This window comes from Phalacrocorax carbo, chromosome 5 (assembly GCF_963921805.1).
Source record: "Phalacrocorax carbo chromosome 5, bPhaCar2.1, whole genome shotgun sequence".
In the NCBI taxonomy this organism is placed as follows: Eukaryota; Metazoa; Chordata; class Aves; order Suliformes; family Phalacrocoracidae; genus Phalacrocorax; species Phalacrocorax carbo.
This window is the reverse complement of record NC_087517.1, coordinates 50,797,982-50,817,689: the sequence shown is the minus strand read 5'-3', so window position 1 is coordinate 50,817,689 and position 19,708 is coordinate 50,797,982. Positions and strand designations below refer to the sequence as shown.

At 39.3% G+C, this 19,708-nt stretch overlaps 1 protein-coding gene across 1 annotated transcript in view; it reads left to right on the top strand.

Moving 5' to 3' along the window:
• LOC104051187 (low-density lipoprotein receptor-related protein 5) overlaps nt 1-19,708 on the top strand; it is a 167,138-nt gene that overhangs the window by 17,487 nt on the left and 129,943 nt on the right. The window contains exon 2 of the mRNA XM_064452384.1: nt 15,923-16,319. Within this exon, the coding sequence (XP_064308454.1) occupies nt 15,923-16,319 (397 nt within the window). The remainder of the gene's footprint in view (nt 1-15,922; nt 16,320-19,708) is intronic.

Here is a 19,708-nt window from a genome sequence, read left to right as displayed (position 1 = left end):
AGAGAGGGGACACATGGCACTAATACTTAGTCCAGCTATGAGTGTGTTAAATGCTGGGCAGTGTGTTGCAGTGGCGAACGTATTAAGTCTGCCTTAGTCAGACTCCCAGTCTGGCTCCTGAAGGACAGCGGTATTTATTTCTTTTTCTCAACTATAGTATAGGCTTGGAATAGTTGTTTGGAATATCATTTCATCTGAAATGCCCTGGATGTTTTCCAGACACAAAGGCAGAAGGCCTTCCGCTCTGAAAGTCCTGGGTCATGTCTTCATTGCTGAAACAGGTGTAATTATTACACGGATATTGCAATCTTGATGTATAAATCCTGATAGAGTCAGTGCAACTCCGTGCAGCTGATGAAATCTCAGGTGAGGAGTGAAATAATGACACTGGCTTTTTACTTGATGTGGATGTTTCCTTCTCTCTGCTGGCATTTTTACACTGAAATAGCTATTTCAGTGTAATAATTACATCTTTCTCTGTAGCAATGAAGACACAGCCAAAAAGTGGAAATAAAGGGTGGAGGAAAGGGATATAGTGCATAAAACAGGATAACCAGATTGGTGATGGCCACACATTGCTTGAGTTAGTTTTGTTTTAGTATAAACAAATAAACATTGCTCTGCCTTCCATGATATTGCTTCCTTGTGTAATGCTAATAAGCTTGAACTCTTCCTTCAGCAGGTTTTGGACAAAATTAAATACGTAAAAACCTCCATGGATGCATTTTTTCACCTTTGTTCTATAAGCAGTTCTAGAATTTGTATAATTTTATTTATATGTAGGGAAAAATGTCTGCATTCCTGTTTTTCTGTCTACCCTCCCAGTGGTGTGCTGCTTATATTTGTGATCCTCTGATTTTGGAGATGAGCTGTGTGTCTTTCGACTCCCAAAAATGGCAGCTAGGATTTTCTTTGAACTGGTACTGTGGTGTTTGTCTTCTTCCCCCACCCCGTATTTTTTTCTTCTGTATTTGAACCATTTGCATTGTAGCACAGCTCTGGAGTTGTTTCTTTTGGCACTTAAATTCTTTGAAATTAGAGAAGATGGAAAAACATTTAGTTACACTTGTCTAGATGTGTTGTGTGTCAGGAGTCCAGTTTCTTATTTGCAGTACAACTTGTCTAGGCTGCCGAAGGGATGGGAGAGATGGCCAAGGTTGTTCCTAAACCATTTGCCACACCAAAATGTATGCCTTTTTTTACTCTATCAAAATTTGTTTGTAAGGTAGCTTGATGGTATAAAAGGTTGTAAGTTTACTCTGTCTGGAAAGAAACACTGGTTATGGTTCTACTTAGTACTCTGGGGTCTTGTCTTGGTCCTGCTGTGGGCTGCATGTCTTCCCCTTGGGCAGGACCCTTAATCCTGGTCTTCTGTTGGCTTCCTTTCATTCATTGCCTTGTGCATCTAGACAGCGAGTTCTTCAGGTGTGACAACCCTTTACAATGTGTCCACATTGTCTCTTTCAGGGTGCGAATCTTAATTCTGGCAGAATTCTAGGTGTTACCATGACGTGAATGATGACAGTTCATGTTGTGTAAAGGTTGTGTTGTGGTTTGTTCCCCGCGTTCCTTTGTAGTGAACAGATTTCCTTCTGATTTTGGACCCCTTTTATGATGAACTGAAAGCTTTTAGACATTCATTTCCTTTCTTGTTTGGGAAAGGCAGATATGTGTTGTGTGAAAACAATAATTCAGCTTGGCTGTTTATACAGGTGGGGAAACCATGGGTAGAAGAAAACTGAAGAATTAAGTCTCTCAGTGAACTGAGAAGAAAAGAATAATGCATTTTTTCGGTTCAGCTGCTGAAGTTGAGGTGCACCGTACTTTCCTAGTATATCTCCTACTTTGTGTTTCTGCCATATGAGAGTATTTGACAACGTTGTGGCAGCTTCTCTTGTGTATGCATTGCAGAGAGTTAATTTCTTATGCCAGTAGGATGTTACTGCGATTCACAGGAAAGTTTCAAGAAGTAAATAAGCCCAGCTTGAAAAATAAAAAGTGATGAATAATTTGTTGTAGCTCTAGATGAAAATATTTTGAAATCTGAAGTTTGTGAGTTTCTAGATGGCTAGGTCTGCTTAAAGCATATGAGGCAAGCAAAACTGTGCGTGCCACTGTACTATTTTTTTTAAGCACAAAACCACCTATAAAGTTCCTTCCCCAGAGCATCATGTGTACAAGACACAGCAGCACAGAGAGCGCTCTGCAAGTCTGCAGCCAGACAATATTCTGGCTGCAGCTGAGCTGGGCAAAGAAGTTGCCTTAGTAACTATGTTTTTATCTACTTGCCTTTTTAAACTGAGATCCTTTTGACAGGATCGGCACAAGGAAAGCAACTATGTGTGCAGTCACGCTGGCAGATTTCAGGGCACTAAAACATCTGTGAGGTAGTAGGGGACTGGGGGATGGGGAGCAACATGTAACTGGGGATGGGCAGGAAGGGGGAATTCAACCAGACTCAGCTTCAGGCAGAACAAAACACATCTGACCCAGCCCACTACAAAGGGCATGTTTAAATCAAGATCTCTCCTAACACAATGTAGCTGGAGCTCGATTTGCACAGAGTTTATGGTTTGGCCTGGAGTACTGCATTTGTCAGGGGAGTATGTACTACACCCGGCACTGCCCTGGGAGTTTGGGGAACCCCTCCAGCTTCTCTGCCTTTTGCAGTTTTAGAACCTTCCCTCAGTGCAGAGCATCACCCCTTTTTAAATATTGTTTTTAGTCTTCTTTTTGGGACCTTTATCCTTGATTACAGATCACACAATTCTGCAAACACCAAAATTTAACAGACAAGGAGAGTGACCACTTAATAACCATGAGATTGTACAGAGCAGTAATTAGTCAGCTGCAAAAACAACAGGACAAGAAATGTTAAACACGTCCTATGTAACTCATCTTTTAAGGTCCCAAATTTTCATCTTCTCTCAGATTTTCTTCAGTTCTAGGCTCAAAACCTGTTCCAAGAAAGCAAATGAGGCATTCTGGGGCTGAATTCCAAAACACGTTTCTCTTCTTGCATGCACAAACTACCAGCCTATAAAAATAGGTACAAGGAGACCGATACAATCTGCTTTCTTTTAAATATTACCAACACGGGTCCAAATGCGGAGAGCCTCTTTTATTCTGGAGGTTTGGAAGTGACAACTGTTTTTTCTGGAAATGTCCTTAAATTCCACATTTTGGAGGGACAAATAGCACAGACGATTATTTTATGTTTCTTCATCTAGGCCAGGATTTGTGCATTGTTACGCTGTGTTAGAGACCCTTTGCACACTTAGATAAAAGAAGGAATGATTTTTGCCAGTCTATGATCTTCACTAATTTGTGATACAGCCAAATTATGAGTGAGCCATGTGCATCTCCAATTTAAAGGGAAAATAATTTCATGGGTAAAACATCACTCAAGCTTTTCTGTCCAACAGTGATATACTACCAAGTCTTAGTTTGGTACTAAGAGTCCTTGGGACTCAGTGTTGAAGTAAATATAGTCACCAGTGGAGACCTTACCAAAAAGTTTTGGACACAAGCATAAAAATGTATCACAGTTGCAGATGGTGGCTGCCAGGTAAATTGTAATAGAATGTGGTCTGAGCTCTAAAAAAAGAATACCATCAGTTAATGAGTGATATTCACTTACCTACCTTACTCAGAGAGATCAGTTTGAGGCAACCGTGCACTTCGCAAGTATGTGAACTGCAATGCCATTGAAGATAATGCTGGCATTAATGTGTATTAACAGCAGAGTGCAAGCATGCCCCAAAGAGCATTGAATCCGATTCCATTATGTCCATAAAAATCATATCCTGATCACCAAAGACACATGAAATCAATCTATCAAAACAGCTGTTTTCAATGGCATTGTGACACCTCTTTTAATTAACACTTTCCTTCAGAACTTGGAAGAGTTGAATCTTTGATTCAACTTGTAATATACTATGATCACTTTAATCCCAAAATAAAGCAAGTCAGATTTTTTTTTTTCTCCTGACCCTTGGCTGACTTCTGACAAAAAAATGGAAGAAAAGTTAGTGAAATCCTGAACGTGCTCTCTTTTCCAACATATCCACTGTTTTTGAACAGATGTTTGAAAAAAGCTGAGTTATCAGAAGTGCCATGTCTTTGCTTCCACAATATTGAAAACCATCTAATTTATAGAATAATAATGATAATAAAGAGAACAGAAAATCTTCCTTTGCGTAGTTCCAGCAGGACAAACACTGGCCTTAGAGAGACAAAAGGAACCATAAGGAATGAATCAATGTTCTTGGCTAAAGCAGAATCATCTCCAGCAAGGAGTGATTTACAAAGCTTGGAGCAGATTACTGTATTTATTTGCTACATTAGAGGGGGCAAATTAAGTATTACCAGCGATATAAATAGAAGCACAATATTACAATTTTCATTATCTTATATAATCCTTTTCACCTCATCATCTTTTTGGTCTTCTTACTAATAAGCTCTCACAAAAACAAAATCTTGAATATTTGACTGGAAGGCAGTCATGAGACTTGCACAAAAATCAGAAGTCCTGTCCACAACTTGGCACTGAAACTTCTCTCAACTTCATACCCTCTAAAGCCCACTATCACGTGACAGGCTCCCGTTAACAAGATGGTTTTATCTGGGAAGATTCTTAACTGTTAGAAGACGACCACGTCAGATTTTGAGTCTTCCACATCTGACTTGACAATACTTTCATTCCAGTGAATAACATTTACCAGCAGCCAAATCCAGCACATGTTATTCCTAAGTAATTTTCTGCATTTGACAAATATATTACATTTTCAAGGGTACATATCATATGTTTGGTAGAGACAGAAGTAAAATGTCTTTTTCCAGCTTTCTTAAAATTTTCATCTTTTGGAATTAATGTAACATCTGGAACTGGAACTAGAAATTGGAAGCAATTCAGATCAGAAACAAGCATACCTTTGTCAAGCCTATATTTGTTCAAGTCTTGGAGAAAATTTGCAAGCCAAATTTTCCAAATGATGTAGAACCACTATTTTATCCATTAAAAGTTTGGAACCGTCATCACTGCATAATCTACTATTATTGGCCAGACAGCTGTCTGCCAAACCAAGGAGAAATAAACTAAACTGCAAAAAAAAAAAAGCCAACCCACAAAAGAACCTTGCTTCCGTTGGCATCCAGAATCTAAAAAGGGGACACTGCAGGGTTTTTTTTTCCATTCATGGATTGTCCTGAACTGTTACTCACAATGAAAGTCGTGTTTAGATGTTCAAGGAAGTTACCCGTCTGTCTGCATTCTTGTAAAGCAGTTTATGCAGAAGTAGGACAAATCATCAGTTTCCTCTACAGTTTTAAAAGTCTGCTGAGCATAACATGGGGCAGCGGGGTGGTGGTGGGTAGGGTGGATATCTGTGCCTACTGCATTAAAGTAACAGCAAAATTATTGCCATGTACTCTGCATCACAGAATGTGAAACATCCGAGTATGGCTTTTTCCTGCCACATCCCCCATCCCTATTTTTAAGTACTGCCTTTGCACTTAACCATTCTGGCAAAGCCCAATGGCAGTACCACGTCAGAGACTACTTCGATGCCACTTCTGCTTATTCTAAAATCAGAAAATACCAGAAATCTCTATGGACAGGCTGTTTCCAATTTTTGTGGGTACAAGCAGAGCACCATATTAATTCTTATAAAGAAAACTGTCATGAGTCAGCTGACAGATAGCTCCAGTGTGGTTTGAATATGGTAAACACTGTTATGGAATTGAAACTAGCGTCCTACGGTATTAGGCAAAATATAAAATAAATATAATACAAGTTTGTATTGTTGAAGCCATTAATTTCTTAAGTTCCACATCAGAATAGATTCATGCAAACATGCTGTCTGAGCAGACAATAAACAAATTTGTGTTTCAGTTAACCAGCCAAGCTGTACAACAGGCTGAGGAGAGAGGTAAAGTATTTGTTCTTTAGTATCTGAACAGCTGTGGGTAACACAAGTCTGAGTTTTTATTTAGTAGACACTTAGACTGGCACTGCAGTAATGATGCCAGTGCATTCTCATAAAAGGGCCACAGAGTGGCCCTTGTTGCGAACATGCCTGCTATCCACTGTATTTTTATGATGGTAGCTTCTTGGTGACTTGCTGAGGACTTGCCTCCAGAACATGCTCCTCAGAGACTTCTGAATTGAGCATCTAGCTGAGGTAGGGTCACTGCGGGCATTTGTGTGAGAGACACTAAAGCAATACTCCTCTTCCCTCAGTGCAAGTAATTAATCATTAAAGATTGCCTCTACAGTGAGTTTTTTGGGCCGAGGGTTACAAATTGTAAGTGCTTACAGCATCTTTCACTCTTACAGATGGCAGCGTAAAGACCATAGCTTTGTATGGCTGGAGGAGGTGAGCGTCCAGTGCGTAGTCTGCAATGGACCTGGAGAAGTTTGCTCATTATGTCTTGAGACAGCAGCTGGTGTGTAAGGCCTTCCTTGTATCACACCATTCTTAATTTAATGTAGAGGAGGTTTGGAGGCTGTGGTGCGGGTCAGTAGATCGCCCATGTGTATGTGAATGGTCTCTGCTCTCCAATTCCTCTGGACGAAGTGTCGGAAACAAACATCCCAGCGCAGACCTGTGAGGTACTGCTGCCTAGTTATTCTTTAAAGAGTGGGAAAATTTTCACTTTCCTTGTGGGTTTTACTGTCTACATTTAGACTAGGATTTTCAGTTGGCCTTGTGAGCTTTGGCCATTATCATTGAAGTTTGATGGAGGTTGTCAGTTTAACCTCTCCTGGAGTTCAGTGCAGGTTCTAATCTCCAACCAGCACCAAACTCATAAGCTGACTTTTAAGATTGGAGGATGCTGAGCTTAACAGCCCTTTTCAAAGTGCTAGTTTTCAGAGCTGCTTGTTGGTGCCTGTCTGGCGCCAAAATGCCCTAATCCCTAGTAGATGATGGTATATTTGAATTTAAGCTGTTGTGTCCATCGTGATTTTTGAATAGCAAATTGCAGGAGAATCCTATGAAGAATAAGTAAAATATTGTGAACAGTATATTCTGTTTTTAGGAAAATCCCATGTATATTTTAACTTCTGTAAAATGCTCGGGTGAGAACCTGAGGCCAGGAAGAGGTGGGAGTTCAGACTGCAGACGTATTTGTTTAGCATTAGCTAGTCATGATTGCGTGAAGCTTCAGTCCTCACAATTGTTTGGCTGAACACCAGTTGTGCATTGCACATGGAGAGATTGCCAAGAGCCAGTTTTGCAATAATGTTTAGAAATTTCCTCTAACAAAACAGACCAGATGAAAATTGCTTTATGCTCTAGTGAAACTGCCTTGTCCTCTAAATAAAACAGTTAAGGTGCTTGCGAGTCTTCCCTAATGAGTATCTCAGCAACTTGATGTAAGTGTCCCCAGATCACAGCTGTTACTCTGGTTTTTGTTTAGTTTTTTAGTGGATCTCTAAATATGTTTTGTACACTGCTTGGTGGTCTGTGTAGTGTTGGCTGCTCACATGGACTTGGCTGTCCTCCTTTCCAGCTGCTAAACTGTGCTAAAAGAAGGTGAAATATGCTGTTCCATGCAACCAATTTCAGTATTTGCTACAGCAGTATTAAGGACAGTCTAAGAGAACCATTGCCTTGTGCACCAGGAGGGGAGTTCATGTGGCGTGCTTAATGGGTGGTCTGTGGGAAAAGACAGAAAAGTTTGAGGAACTGTCCTTTAAAATAATGTGTCCATAGAAAAGTGATCTTGAACACACATATCTTGCTTCCAGCTTCTGCAGAGTTGGAATTGCACTAAATTATGCACAATGAATCCACTCATTTGGCTTTTCTGGTATGTGAAGATTTTTACTTCAAGTAGGTAATATAACTAGAAACAGTACAAGATAATATTTAATAAATTCAGAGTTTGTTGTTGGAGAGTTTTAAAACATTTTATTGCCATCAAAGACAATGTGAACAAATCCTAAGTTTCATAATTTGTGCAAAGCACCTTTGCTGGACTTCTTCAGAGCGTGCTCTTCAGAGAAATCCTTTGGCATCTCTTGACCAAGGGAAATGAACTAATTCAAGCCAATGGAGATGAAATGGTATATAATCAGTGCTATATTTTGTTGGTACTGCTAACATTATTATTTAAAAACTGTAGGCTGCCAAACAAAACCAACAGTCTGAAGTAAATCTCTTGTCTTCCTAAAACCCTGTCATTATTGGGGGACAACTCGACATAATCCAGAAAATATAACAAGATCTTAAAAAAAACTCACTGCTTGCCTATTTTAAAAAATAAAAGGTAGTTAGCAATTTATCTAACAATATTTTAACATTAGTGTTTGATAAAATTACAAAATTCATCCGCTTCAGTAGGGCAGCAGATAGTGATGTAAGTATTATGTTACCGAGAGAGTTTTAAAAACTGTTCTGTGTAAAACCAAGCATAAACACAACCCACCCCACACCCTTGTAATCAAGATTTTCAGTGGAACATTGTAGGGAGTTCAGTCCATGGAGCTTTTTTTTTTGTATGTGATTTCAAGACACTCAGATGAAACTCCTTTGCCGGGTCAGGAAAGCAATACCTGGGGAATGGCTATCCAACCACTTAAATTAAAAATCACCTGTTGCAAGCAATGCTGTAGCTTCTATAGTGTGCTCCGTTATCTTCAGAGTATGTTTATTTCTGCATCATCTCTGCGTTCCTTTCTCCACCCATGAAAAACCCAAACTGATCTAATTTCTTCAGTGTGTCCTTTTTCCAGTGGCTAAGAATAAATGATCTTCAGCCTCTCATGAAAGTGTTCACTGGTTGAACTGTTCATTGTTTTAGTTGTCTTTATCTCACTGTGGTCGCAACTTCTCTCCTAGATGAGAAGAACAAACTTCATGTTTTCTAAGCCCACTTAAAATTTTCAAAATAATTTTCTGTGGACCCTTTCCAGCTTGCTGCTGCTAAACCAGATGTCCTTTAAGCTTACATAATTTGTTTACATAAACCCCCCTCCCTCAAACATATTTGTGGCTAAAGCCACGTCACTTCCTGTAGGTACATTGATGGATGAACAGCCTCCCTTTACTATAGCCTAATGGCAAATAGGTCACTGAGATTCTGTCTGTCTTCTAGTATTCAGCAGTGATGCTCAAGATAATACTTAGCACATATAAATAAAACTGGCACCAAATATATTTCATAATATGGGATAGTAATGTGGATTGGATTGCTTTGCACTGGTTTATGCCTGGTGTGACCATGTAAACAATGTGAAATATAGCTGGTAAAGAGCAAAATTTTAAAAAATTGCCTAATACCTGCTGCACACAATGCGTATACATGTGGAAATTCTTAGTGGTTTAAAATAACACTCCTGTCTCCCCCTGAATTTTAGACCTTGATTACCTAAAATCAGATAAAATGGAAATGAACCCTCCTTACTTGATAACCAGAACACTTTTCTTTCATGGTTTGGCAAGGGAAATTACTATCAAATGGATTGAGCTGGAGGGTCAGAGGAATGGGGTGGAATTTGGGGAAGGAGTATATATTCCTCTTAAAGTAGTACTATAAACCAGCCATCACAGAATAGCTGTTCCTTCACAGCTCACTGACCCGCATTCAGTCCCTGATTTGCAGAGAGGAGAAGTCTTAGCCGTGTCAGGAATGAAAAGCTGAGTGCATCATGGAGCCTGCTGCTAGAAGATCTTCAAGTGCCTTGCTCAAGCATGAGTAGGCTTTACGGCAGTCCTTTGAGATAATTCACAGCAGAAGGAAGGGTATGTTTGTGGCGGGTGGAATGATTTTTACAAATCATTGGGCTGAAGCACCTGCTTAAGTTCACTAAGGGGGTATATGTGGGAGTGAAAGTGAGGTGTTCTGATTTTTTTAGTCCTACGCTCTACGAACTACTACCACCTATCTCTGTGGCAGCAAGAATATTCATAATTTAGTAATCACACTGGGAATTCACCTTATCTACAATAACGTGTTTCGAGGATGAAAGCAATAGCCCCCTATTCTTTGGAGGACTGTATGTGGCAAGTTTAAACTCAGGTTGAGTATGTGCAGTTAGTACAGGAAGATCAACATTTAATCTATCTTTTGAAGTTGGTGATTTCAGATTCTCTGCAGCAGCAGCAGCTGCCAGTAAAAAGGACTGGGGTCCAGAATGCAGAGCTTAGTCTTTAAGAAAGAAACTATTTTTCCCCTGCTAAATATATAACAGTTGCATTAAAAAAATAAAATAAACTTCAGTGTATCTGTGGGATTTGTACATGCCATATTCCCTTCTTGCCTAGCAAAGACTGGTTTTTTTAGTTGTGTTTGATTTTAGAAGACAGGTTTGGCTAAATTCTTGATTATCTTCCTTTCTCTTCCATGCCTGAACCTCTCTCCTTTTTACCTTCTTTCCTGCATCTTTATGGCTCCAGTAGTATCTGTGCGTCCTGGCACATGAGCTTCCTGCTGTCTCTCTGCCATTGAGCTAAGGCATGAATAATGAAAAACGGGTGTAACACCCAAAAGGGTGACAGCACGTGGAATAACTTATTTCCCTAAATGTTTGGAAGCAGCTTGATGCTACACATCAAAGGTCTAAGCCTACTAACGCTCCAAAAGAGCTAGAGCTGGATAAGTGGGATCACTTTGTGCTGTAGAACTGGTTTCTCCAATTAATTTATGGCTGTAGGATCCTACCTACATGGTCTTGTTTCTGCATAGCAGCTATTTTTAAGTATAGAAAGCTGAAGCATACTTACTCATTGTCCTGTCTTAGAGTTTCCATAAAATTGTAAAAACTTGGGTGCAAAAGTTTTGACACATTTATTTTTTACCATCTTGTGTGCCTGTGGCAGGGGTGGGGGAGTTGTTTTTGTTCCTTGGTAATAATGTTTTTGTGGTTTGGGACATTGACTGTTGAAAGAATTATATGCTATTCTCTCCATCCAGCAGTACAGATGGCTTAACCACAGAGGTCCCCTAAGCATTTGTCCTGTTAAGAATTGAAATAATATTTAAAATATAAGTTGTTGCACATACTGTAATTTTGGATGGCTATTTTAGCTTGTATGCTTATTAAAATGAGATCTTCATTTTATGTTGTATACCAGGCTCCCAAGATCCTCGGTCACTTTTCTTAAAAGTGCAGTTAAACCTTTCCGTGACCTTTACCCTAGTTTAAGAATTGTGAACTAAGGCTTTTCTCCTGTGCTATACATAGGGTATGTGTGTTCTGCACTTCTGGTGCTTTCAAGAGTAGGACTCATGCGTATGCCCCGGTACTCTCATGTCTTTCTATTTTGGCTTTAAGGGAAAGGAGACAAAATGTAGGCATGTCAACAAGTAAGAAGCAGTAGTATAAATATAATTTTCTAAAACTCTCTTTCTCAGCTTATGTTAGAACTGTTGCAGCTTTGCAGCTAACCAGAAACTGATGGTAAATGCTCTGTTGATTATAATTCATGGTCATCTTAGTCTTAATATGCAAATGAGCTGAGCCCTGTCATAGTGCAATTTTTAGTTGTCTGTCCCATATCATGTTGCTGGGGCTAACAGGTGCCCCTGAAACACTTACTGAAATTTAAGTGCTGTAGATGGGATTGGTACAATTAAAACAAAAAATGAAAGTTAATGGCTGAATTCAGAAGCAGCACACTGGTCTGTTCTGTTGGAAGGTGGTTACAGCCGGGCAGATGGCAGTAGACTTGCAATACTTCATAGAGCTTATGTTTTTAAGAGAGATGGATGGAAGGCAGAGAAAAAGAAAGATTATTACTACCTTTTTTTGTATGGTGAAGTGCAGAGGAGTCGAAGCCTCAGTGCATTTAAAAAAATGCTTTTTTTGCATCAGTTATGAATGCAGTAGAGATGGTGGTAAGGGAACTATGGTAGATGTGCTGAAACCAATCCTGTTTATAGTGGTCAGCCAAATGAATTTATTATAAAGTGTAGAAATCCTCCAGTTTTATATTATGTCTGCACAAGGCAGCTTTCCTGATGCAGGTAAAACAATTAAAATTCAGTAATTAGACAAGGAACAGACAATTTGCCCAAGAGCATTCACGAGATCAAGAGCAAAGCTGGAAATGGAACCCATGTTTGATTCCTAACTGGCTTGATCAGGAGTGTTTCCTTTTCTCCAGTTAATAGACTCATGAGAAGCTCTGTTTTCACTCTGTTGTGCAATAAGCCTCTGTGTAGATAGCTCCATTATCAAGCCAAGGGTGTGTTTTCCAGTTAGCAGAAAACCACTGGAAAATTGGTGGTTTCTTGAATAGAAATAATATGTCCTTCTAGAATGAAGTATTGTTGATCAAGTACTGCACGATCTAAATGAGATTGTAGAATTGCTGCAAAAAGTCTGTAACTTTCTACAGTTTAGGCTGTTATCTGTTTAGAGTTCATTTGATCATTTGTGGGATTTCACGTTCTTTTTTTGCTTTGTCGAAGGATTTTGAACTCCAGCTGTGTACAGAGGTTTTAAATATTGCCTATTATGGAAAAATATGAGCTGTTCTAATTTTACTGAAAAAGAATACAGCTTTTTTTTTTTTTTTTTGTAACTGCATTAAAATGTTGTTCTTTCAGTTGGGTGGTAATAGACTGGATGTAAACAGTTTGTCTTCCACATTCATCATTCATCCTGTTACTGTTTATTCTTTTTCTCTTTTCAAAATAGAAGCTGGTGTTTTCGAGCAATTTGCAGTTGTCGGGAGCACTGCTGATCAAAATAGAGTATAACACGTTCTGAGACTCCTAACTTTCTAACCATGGAGTAACTCCTCAAGCAAGGGATGTTGCCTGTTGTTGTGTGATAGATAAGCTCATTTGAAGGTCAATGGTAGTCAAAGTTGTTACTAGTTTTTTTGGGTGCCCCCCATCCCTCCATCCCTCTCCTCAGAAACTGCCGCTAATTGGCCTTCCAGTTTGCCCTGTCAAGAGTTGTGCAGTAAAGAATTAAATGCACCAAGGATAAGAGTGTTCTCTGGACCTTCAAGCCCAGTTCAGGATTGAGAAGACAGCATGCTTTGGACGGAAATTGGTCTGCACATTTTTGGAAATGTACCTTTGGTCCTACATACATATGGGATTCAAAATAAACAAACTTGCACTGTATATCAGTGGGATGATCTTGAATCTCTACGATGGTTTGTTGATGGCATAGCAAGTGATGTTTTTGGTCAATGCCATTTGTTTTATTGCTTTTTGAACTTTCTTTGTTTCTCATCCTGATGCCTTAAAAGAACCGTTGGCTATAATGGCATAGAGTATGAGTGTCTTTTGAATTGCTGAACTGTTGAGTTTAGTAATTCTATGAAACTAAATGCTATGCATCTGTCCTCCTAGAAAGGCATCTGCTTTCTTGGTTGCCCCTTTCAGATTTGCTGCTTACTACCTGGGGAAGTTGGAAATTTGGAAAGTTCTGTGAACTTTTCTTGGGACATCTTAGAGGTTGTATTTAGCTGAAGCTGCAGAATTACCAGAGCTAGCTTTGCATGTTAATGAGCCATAACATTCTGACCTGATGTGAAGAATGCAAGGCCATGGAAACAGAGCATTTAACTGCTCTTCTGACCATTGCATTATTTTTAAAGTTGGGAGGGCCTGTGTTTCTTCAGCAGCATTCCAGGTAAGAATCAGTGTTGAGAACCAATTACTTGTTTTGATCACTGGGGTTTTTTTTTGTTTGTTTTGTTTTGTTTTTTTTGGGGGGTGTTTTTTTTGGGTGTGTTTTTAAAAAATACTAGTAATGGCCTAAAAGGGCTCTGCAATAATTTTTTATAAGATTTGTACTGAATAGAATAGGCTGGTGGGGAGGAGCAGAGAAGTGGATAGGGTTTTCAAAATCAGAGTTCTGCCTTCTTTCTTTTATTTTTTCTGAAGGAAATTAAATAATCATCTGTTCTTAAAAGGGATAAAATCTGGCTGTTTTCAAGAGTCAATCAGTTTAAGTCAGTGTATAAACACAGTAAAATTTTAACACAATTGGAAGCAGGGCCGTGTGATTTCCCCACTGGGTGTTCATAGCCAACACAATGTGGCTGCACTTCAATCAAGATGACTCAGAAGCACAGAAGTGACAGAGAACACAGTGGTTAATGTGTTATCTGTATGCTGTTGCCCTACTGTGTGCATCAGTGGGGAAGAAATGTCTTGAAAGGGCTGGGGAACTGGGATAATATTGATACTGATTGGATTAGACCTTGTTCATGTCTGATCTTTAGTTAAGAAGCTGTTGAGTTCCTCTGCTCTCGATTGGACTTGATACTTCAGGTTCCTTTTTCCTTTGTAGTACCATTAACAATGGCTTCAGAATGGAAATGTCTAGATGAAAAGCCATCTATTCATATTCCTCGAAACATATTAGTATTTTTTTAAAATTCAAAAATTTTTTAAAAGACTTCTTATGGCTTTGATCTTTGGCTGGATATGGGGCTGGTTTTGAGAGGCAATATGCATAACTTGAGAAGTTCTCTGCCCCAAAGAACTTGTGACTTAAAAAGAGCCTGCTAAAATCAAACTTTTCGAGCGTTCAAATGGTTTGGTACAGTGCCACTTCAAATAGACAAGGTTATGGGGAACCAATGACTTGCAGAGAAGAAACCAAGTACTTTTCATTCTAGACATTTTTTCTTCTGTTTTCAATAACTACCTGTTGGGCTTTCATGATGCTATTCCTAGTGTTTTTAAGGATGACAGAGATGAGGACGTGGCAAGTTAGGAAATGGGATAGGAGTGATACTGAGACTTCATTTCTTAACAAATAGTTCTCCTCAAGCTGTATAAACTTTCTTGAGTTAAATATTGTAGAAAACAAAGATATCACGTTTTCAGTGAAACATTCATGATAACAATTGTCTGTATTTGCTCTCCAAGATCCTCGCTAAAACCACCAGCTGATTTAAATTTTCCTTATTACTTCCTCAAAAAAAGAAAAATAAAGCCATCTCTCTTCTGACTTGGGGGGAAAAGAAGGCCATGCAAAATAATAATAAGACTGTATTTTTATGCATGTTTTTAAGTTCATCTGAAGCTGAGTTGTAGATTCTAGCTGAGGTCCTTGGTGTGCACATAAATACATGAGCTGTTGTCAGAGGTGTACTTTGCTTTGGCCCGTGCAGTGGCACGCACTCTGCAGTAAGCATGTAGCTGGAGCCAGGGTTCATGAAAAAGGCAATAGCATGTGGCAGGGCTGCCAGCATAGCAGACCTACAACTTGGACCTCGTATAAACTGTCTTGTTTTAAAACTGCAGGAGGAACTGAATCTGAAAGACAATATCAGGAACTAACTCTCATATATTATATACAGTAACATGAATTTGAAACTAAATGTATTTATATCACAGGCTGGAAGCCATAGAAGATGAAATAACATATCTGTTGTTGCTGCTGTGTTATGTGTGTTGGTCCTTGAGTGGAGTGGCAAGTGTTTGGACCTCTGCTGGGTGTGCACTGGAAGCAGCAGCATGGAGTGAAATGGTTGTATATGAAGCTAGGAGTCAGCAGCTGACTGGTGTAGAACTCCAGCAGTGGCCGCTTGAGTTAGAAGAACTGGGGGGAGGAGTGGGAAGGGTACTGGGGTGAACCAAAGCTTTTAAACCACAAAGAGTTAATTTGTTCTAAACCTGGGTTTATGGATTGACACAAGGTATTGTTGAAGGGCGTCAGTTTGAACTCTTAAGTATGTTGAAGACGCTATCCATATCCGGTAGATACAGAATTGGTCCTACTCTTTGCTCTGCCTTTTACTCATTTGTCTGACATGTGGAAGGAAGAGGTTTTTGGGTAGTGTGTGTTTTTCTCTCATGTGAAACTTCCATGTTCCTTCTGCTGTACTGCCTGCCCCACTGATCTGGGAAAAGAAATCCTCCTCTGCCATGTTCATACTAGGTGCTTTAACATCTATAGATGCCAATAATACTAACATGTTTTCATTTTTTTCTTCTGTAGCATCTCCCTTTCTGCTTTTTGCCAACCGGCGGGATGTTCGACTCGTGGATGCTGGAGGCACGAAACTGGAGTCCACTGTGGTGGTCAGTGGTTTAGAGGATGCTGCTGCGGTTGATTTCCAGTATTCACAAGGCATCGTTTTCTGGACCGATGTGAGTGAAGAAGCCATCAAGCAAACTTACATTAACCAAACTGGGAATGTGGTGCAGAATGTCATCATTTCTGGTCTGGTTTCCCCGGATGGCCTGGCATGTGATTGGATTGGGAAAAAACTTTACTGGACGGATTCAGAAACCAATAGAATAGAAGTAGCTAATCTCAATGGAACATCTAGAAAAGTCCTCTTCTGGCAAGACCTTGATCAGCCCAGGGCAATAGCTTTGGATCCTGCTCATGGGTAAATATTAATTTGACTTAAATGCTTAAGTGGCTACAGTAGTGATTTATGTTGAGTTTTTAGTCCTGAAAAAGAAACATAGTCTTTTGTTTCAGTTGACATTTTCCCAAGGTATTTTTCTCAAGATCTGTAGCTGAACATATGTTAGAGCTTAAATATTTTGTGGCGAGAAATGACAGCCCAGACATAGAGCCAAAAAGAAAATTACGGCTGTTCTTAGGTGCCAAGTAAAATATTCAGCCAGTATGGTTGCCTAACGTATTCCATTGCACTTCTGAAAAGTAATTAGTTTTCCAAGCTTTTTTTATTGTTATTTTCTCAGTTATCTTGTCTGGTAGGTTAGCCTTCATTTGGTATGTGATGTTGATTTAATGTATCTAGTCAGCAAGGTGTGTAAATCTGCATCAGTTGAAACAGGAATTCTCACTTGCTATGCTCTCGTAAACAAAATCAGGATATTTTTAAGTGGTGATTTTGAATAATCATGTTTGTGCCAGCAAGTAAAAGAATCCAGGTGAAACCAGGTACTCTCCGTGCTGTAAGGTGACCAGGTAGGGAAGTAAGAGAGCAGGCTGGATGTGTCACTTCTAGTGCTTCTGAAAATACTTGTATCTCTGTATGGTTCCTCCCTCCCTCTTCAATATTCCCCACCATTTCACATGTGCTATTTGCTGTCCCTGTGCACAGTACTGATGTGCAGTTTGGGCCCCGTATTCATTGTGGTGATGACTGAAGATCTGTTGTGCTAGATGGACCCCCAGGATAAGGAGAAAAGAGAAGTGAGGTGCACTTCTTTTGTGTGCACATATCCACAGAGGTGAGGTGTTTTGCCACTAATCTGCTGCCATTTTCAAAACTCTTTCTCAGGGATCACTTTACCTTCCTCTTTTGTGTAGGTAGATTTCTCATCTGTAAGAAATCTGGCATCAGCTGACGTTTTCTGAGTCTGGCCTCTTCGCAAAGGGTTGCTGAGTTAATAAAAGGGCTTAGGATAAGCCACAAATACAAAGTAGTTTGTGGTTTATTCTGCACTGGGAGACAGTCTCTTGAGAAACCACCTTCTTCAGGTGTGTCAGAAGTGAAAATTGAAACTAAGCAATGGAGGGCAATTTAGAATTGCCATGCAGCTACTGCCATGCTACAGACCACAACTTTGTCAGGTTGTTTTTGCAGTGATTCCTGCATAGGGCTTCCCAGATAAATGTGAGGAGTTACAGGTACATTTATGGTTAGTAGGTAAAGGACGTACAAGTACTAAATGACGCTGTATGTACTGAAAGAAACAAAAGCCATAGTTTTGTTGACGCATCAAATGCCGGAGCTGCCTGTATCCTTCAGATGACTGGTGGAAAGGTACAGCCATAATCAGTAAAAGGGTAAGTGGAGTGACTTTGCTGGACCAAAGGACTTTTCCAGAAGGTACCTTGTCCTCTTAATCCTGAATTCACTATAGATGCCTTTAGATGAAAGGAATTCTTCCCAAAGCAAACTGCTGTATGGAACTATGTTAAATAAATTAGTGGGAATCCTGTGTGTATCCTAACAGCAAGTAATCTATGCAGAATTAATTAATGCTGAAGACTAACTTTAAATCTAGAGTTCAGTAGTATGATTTAAAGAGGGAATATGATGTTAAATTGAGTATTTTATAATGATTCCATTCTCAGAGAGAGTGGAATGGAGCTTTCCAAGGAATACCAATGCCAGGTTGGCATCTCGCAAGTGGGTGCAGCCTTTTGACTATTTTCTTTAAGGTAGCTTAAATATTGGTTGTGGCAATACATTTCATGCCATGTTATGTGCTTTTTGACTCTCCTGTTTTGAAAAACTGAAGGGATTAACTGGGGATTTCTGGTAGTATATTGCTCCTATACTACAAGAGAAATGCGAAATTATTATTTTTAATGAAAACTGGATTAGAACAAGTGGGAGAGAAAGTATTGTTGGTACAGGTCAAAAGGAGAGCATTTTTAAAATAATCAGTGGTTCTGCAAATCTAATCCTTGTTTGTGTTTGGAAGGAGGAGGGATGTAGGCATGGTTTATTTTGCATGGCTTTGAAAGGCAGATCTTTGCAGCCATACTCTGTGCAGAACAGATGTGCAGCATTTCTTACACATACACAAAATTCAGTAAGTGTAACAACAGAAGACAATGTTTTGGTGTATGTTAAGTATCTTACCTTGGGTTTGCCTTTCCATAGGCCTGCAGTAGCCTGTTCTTTCCTTCTGGGAGGACTTCTCTACTTCTAAGTATCTTGTATTTAGTCCTTCAGGGAAGGTGTGTGAGTATGAACAGTTACTGTGGAATGGGCTAATATAAGGAAGAAGATTAATTTGCCAAAAATATAGGTGTCTGCATGTGAGCTGGTCACCATGAGACTTTCTGGTATTAATCAACAAAATTGCTTGAAATGAGGAGAGAATGACAGTTCTGACTTTTGCTCAGATCAGTTCCTTGGGTTGCCGGTGCTGCTGTCCTGATCATTAATTCTGTCTACAGGTTGGGTTTTTTTTTTCAATTGGGAGCAGCAGCTTTATATGAAACACTTCTATCAGTTTTAACTTGTGGCTAATTGTTAGCTTGTTTGATTTGTGTATTAATCTAATGCAACAAAGCAACATAAATAAATGGTATGTGAAAATGCATTATGAAGATACACGTATCTTTTATAATTAACCAATTCATCCCCGCTATGGTCTATTAAAACCAGCTGCTCTTCTGGGTAAAAGTGGCAAAATCAAGTATTGCACAAGGGTCCTATTGAATTGAAGGCAGATTTGCCCAGATAACTAGTTATCATAGGTGCATCTGTAAAGTAGTTATCTAAAGTGAACTAAATTTGATTTAGGAACAGCAGGCTCTGGGCTTGAGCTCCCCTAGAACCAGTTGTTCTTTGTTTACTGGTGTTTTCTGGGGAAGAAAAGTAGTAAGAAGAAAGAACCATTTAGGACCTTTTCATTTGCTGTTCTGTTAACAAGTTTTTGTGATCAGGTGGCTAATGCAGGTATTACAACTGACAGAAGGGTAAGAATTTGTGCTAAAATAGAACAGATTAGAGCACCTAAGTAAGTTTGTGGTTTTTTTTTTCCAGATCATGAAATCTGATGAAATTTAGACTAGGATTCTTAAAACTGGTTGATGCAGTCTTAAAGTTGCTAGACATTTGCTTTTAGTCTGGAAGAAGTTCCACAGATGTGATTTTGGCCTTTTCAGCAGTTTCTTCTAGAGAAGTGGGAGGAAGCTTAGAAAATGAGGAAGAAAACTTCATTAGGTATAGGCCAGTCAGCTTCAGTGTCCAGAAGAAAAATGGACAAATAAGCAGTTTGTAAATGCTTAGCTGATATTAGTAGTACTCAAACATGGGTTTGTCAAGAGTGATCTGTGTCA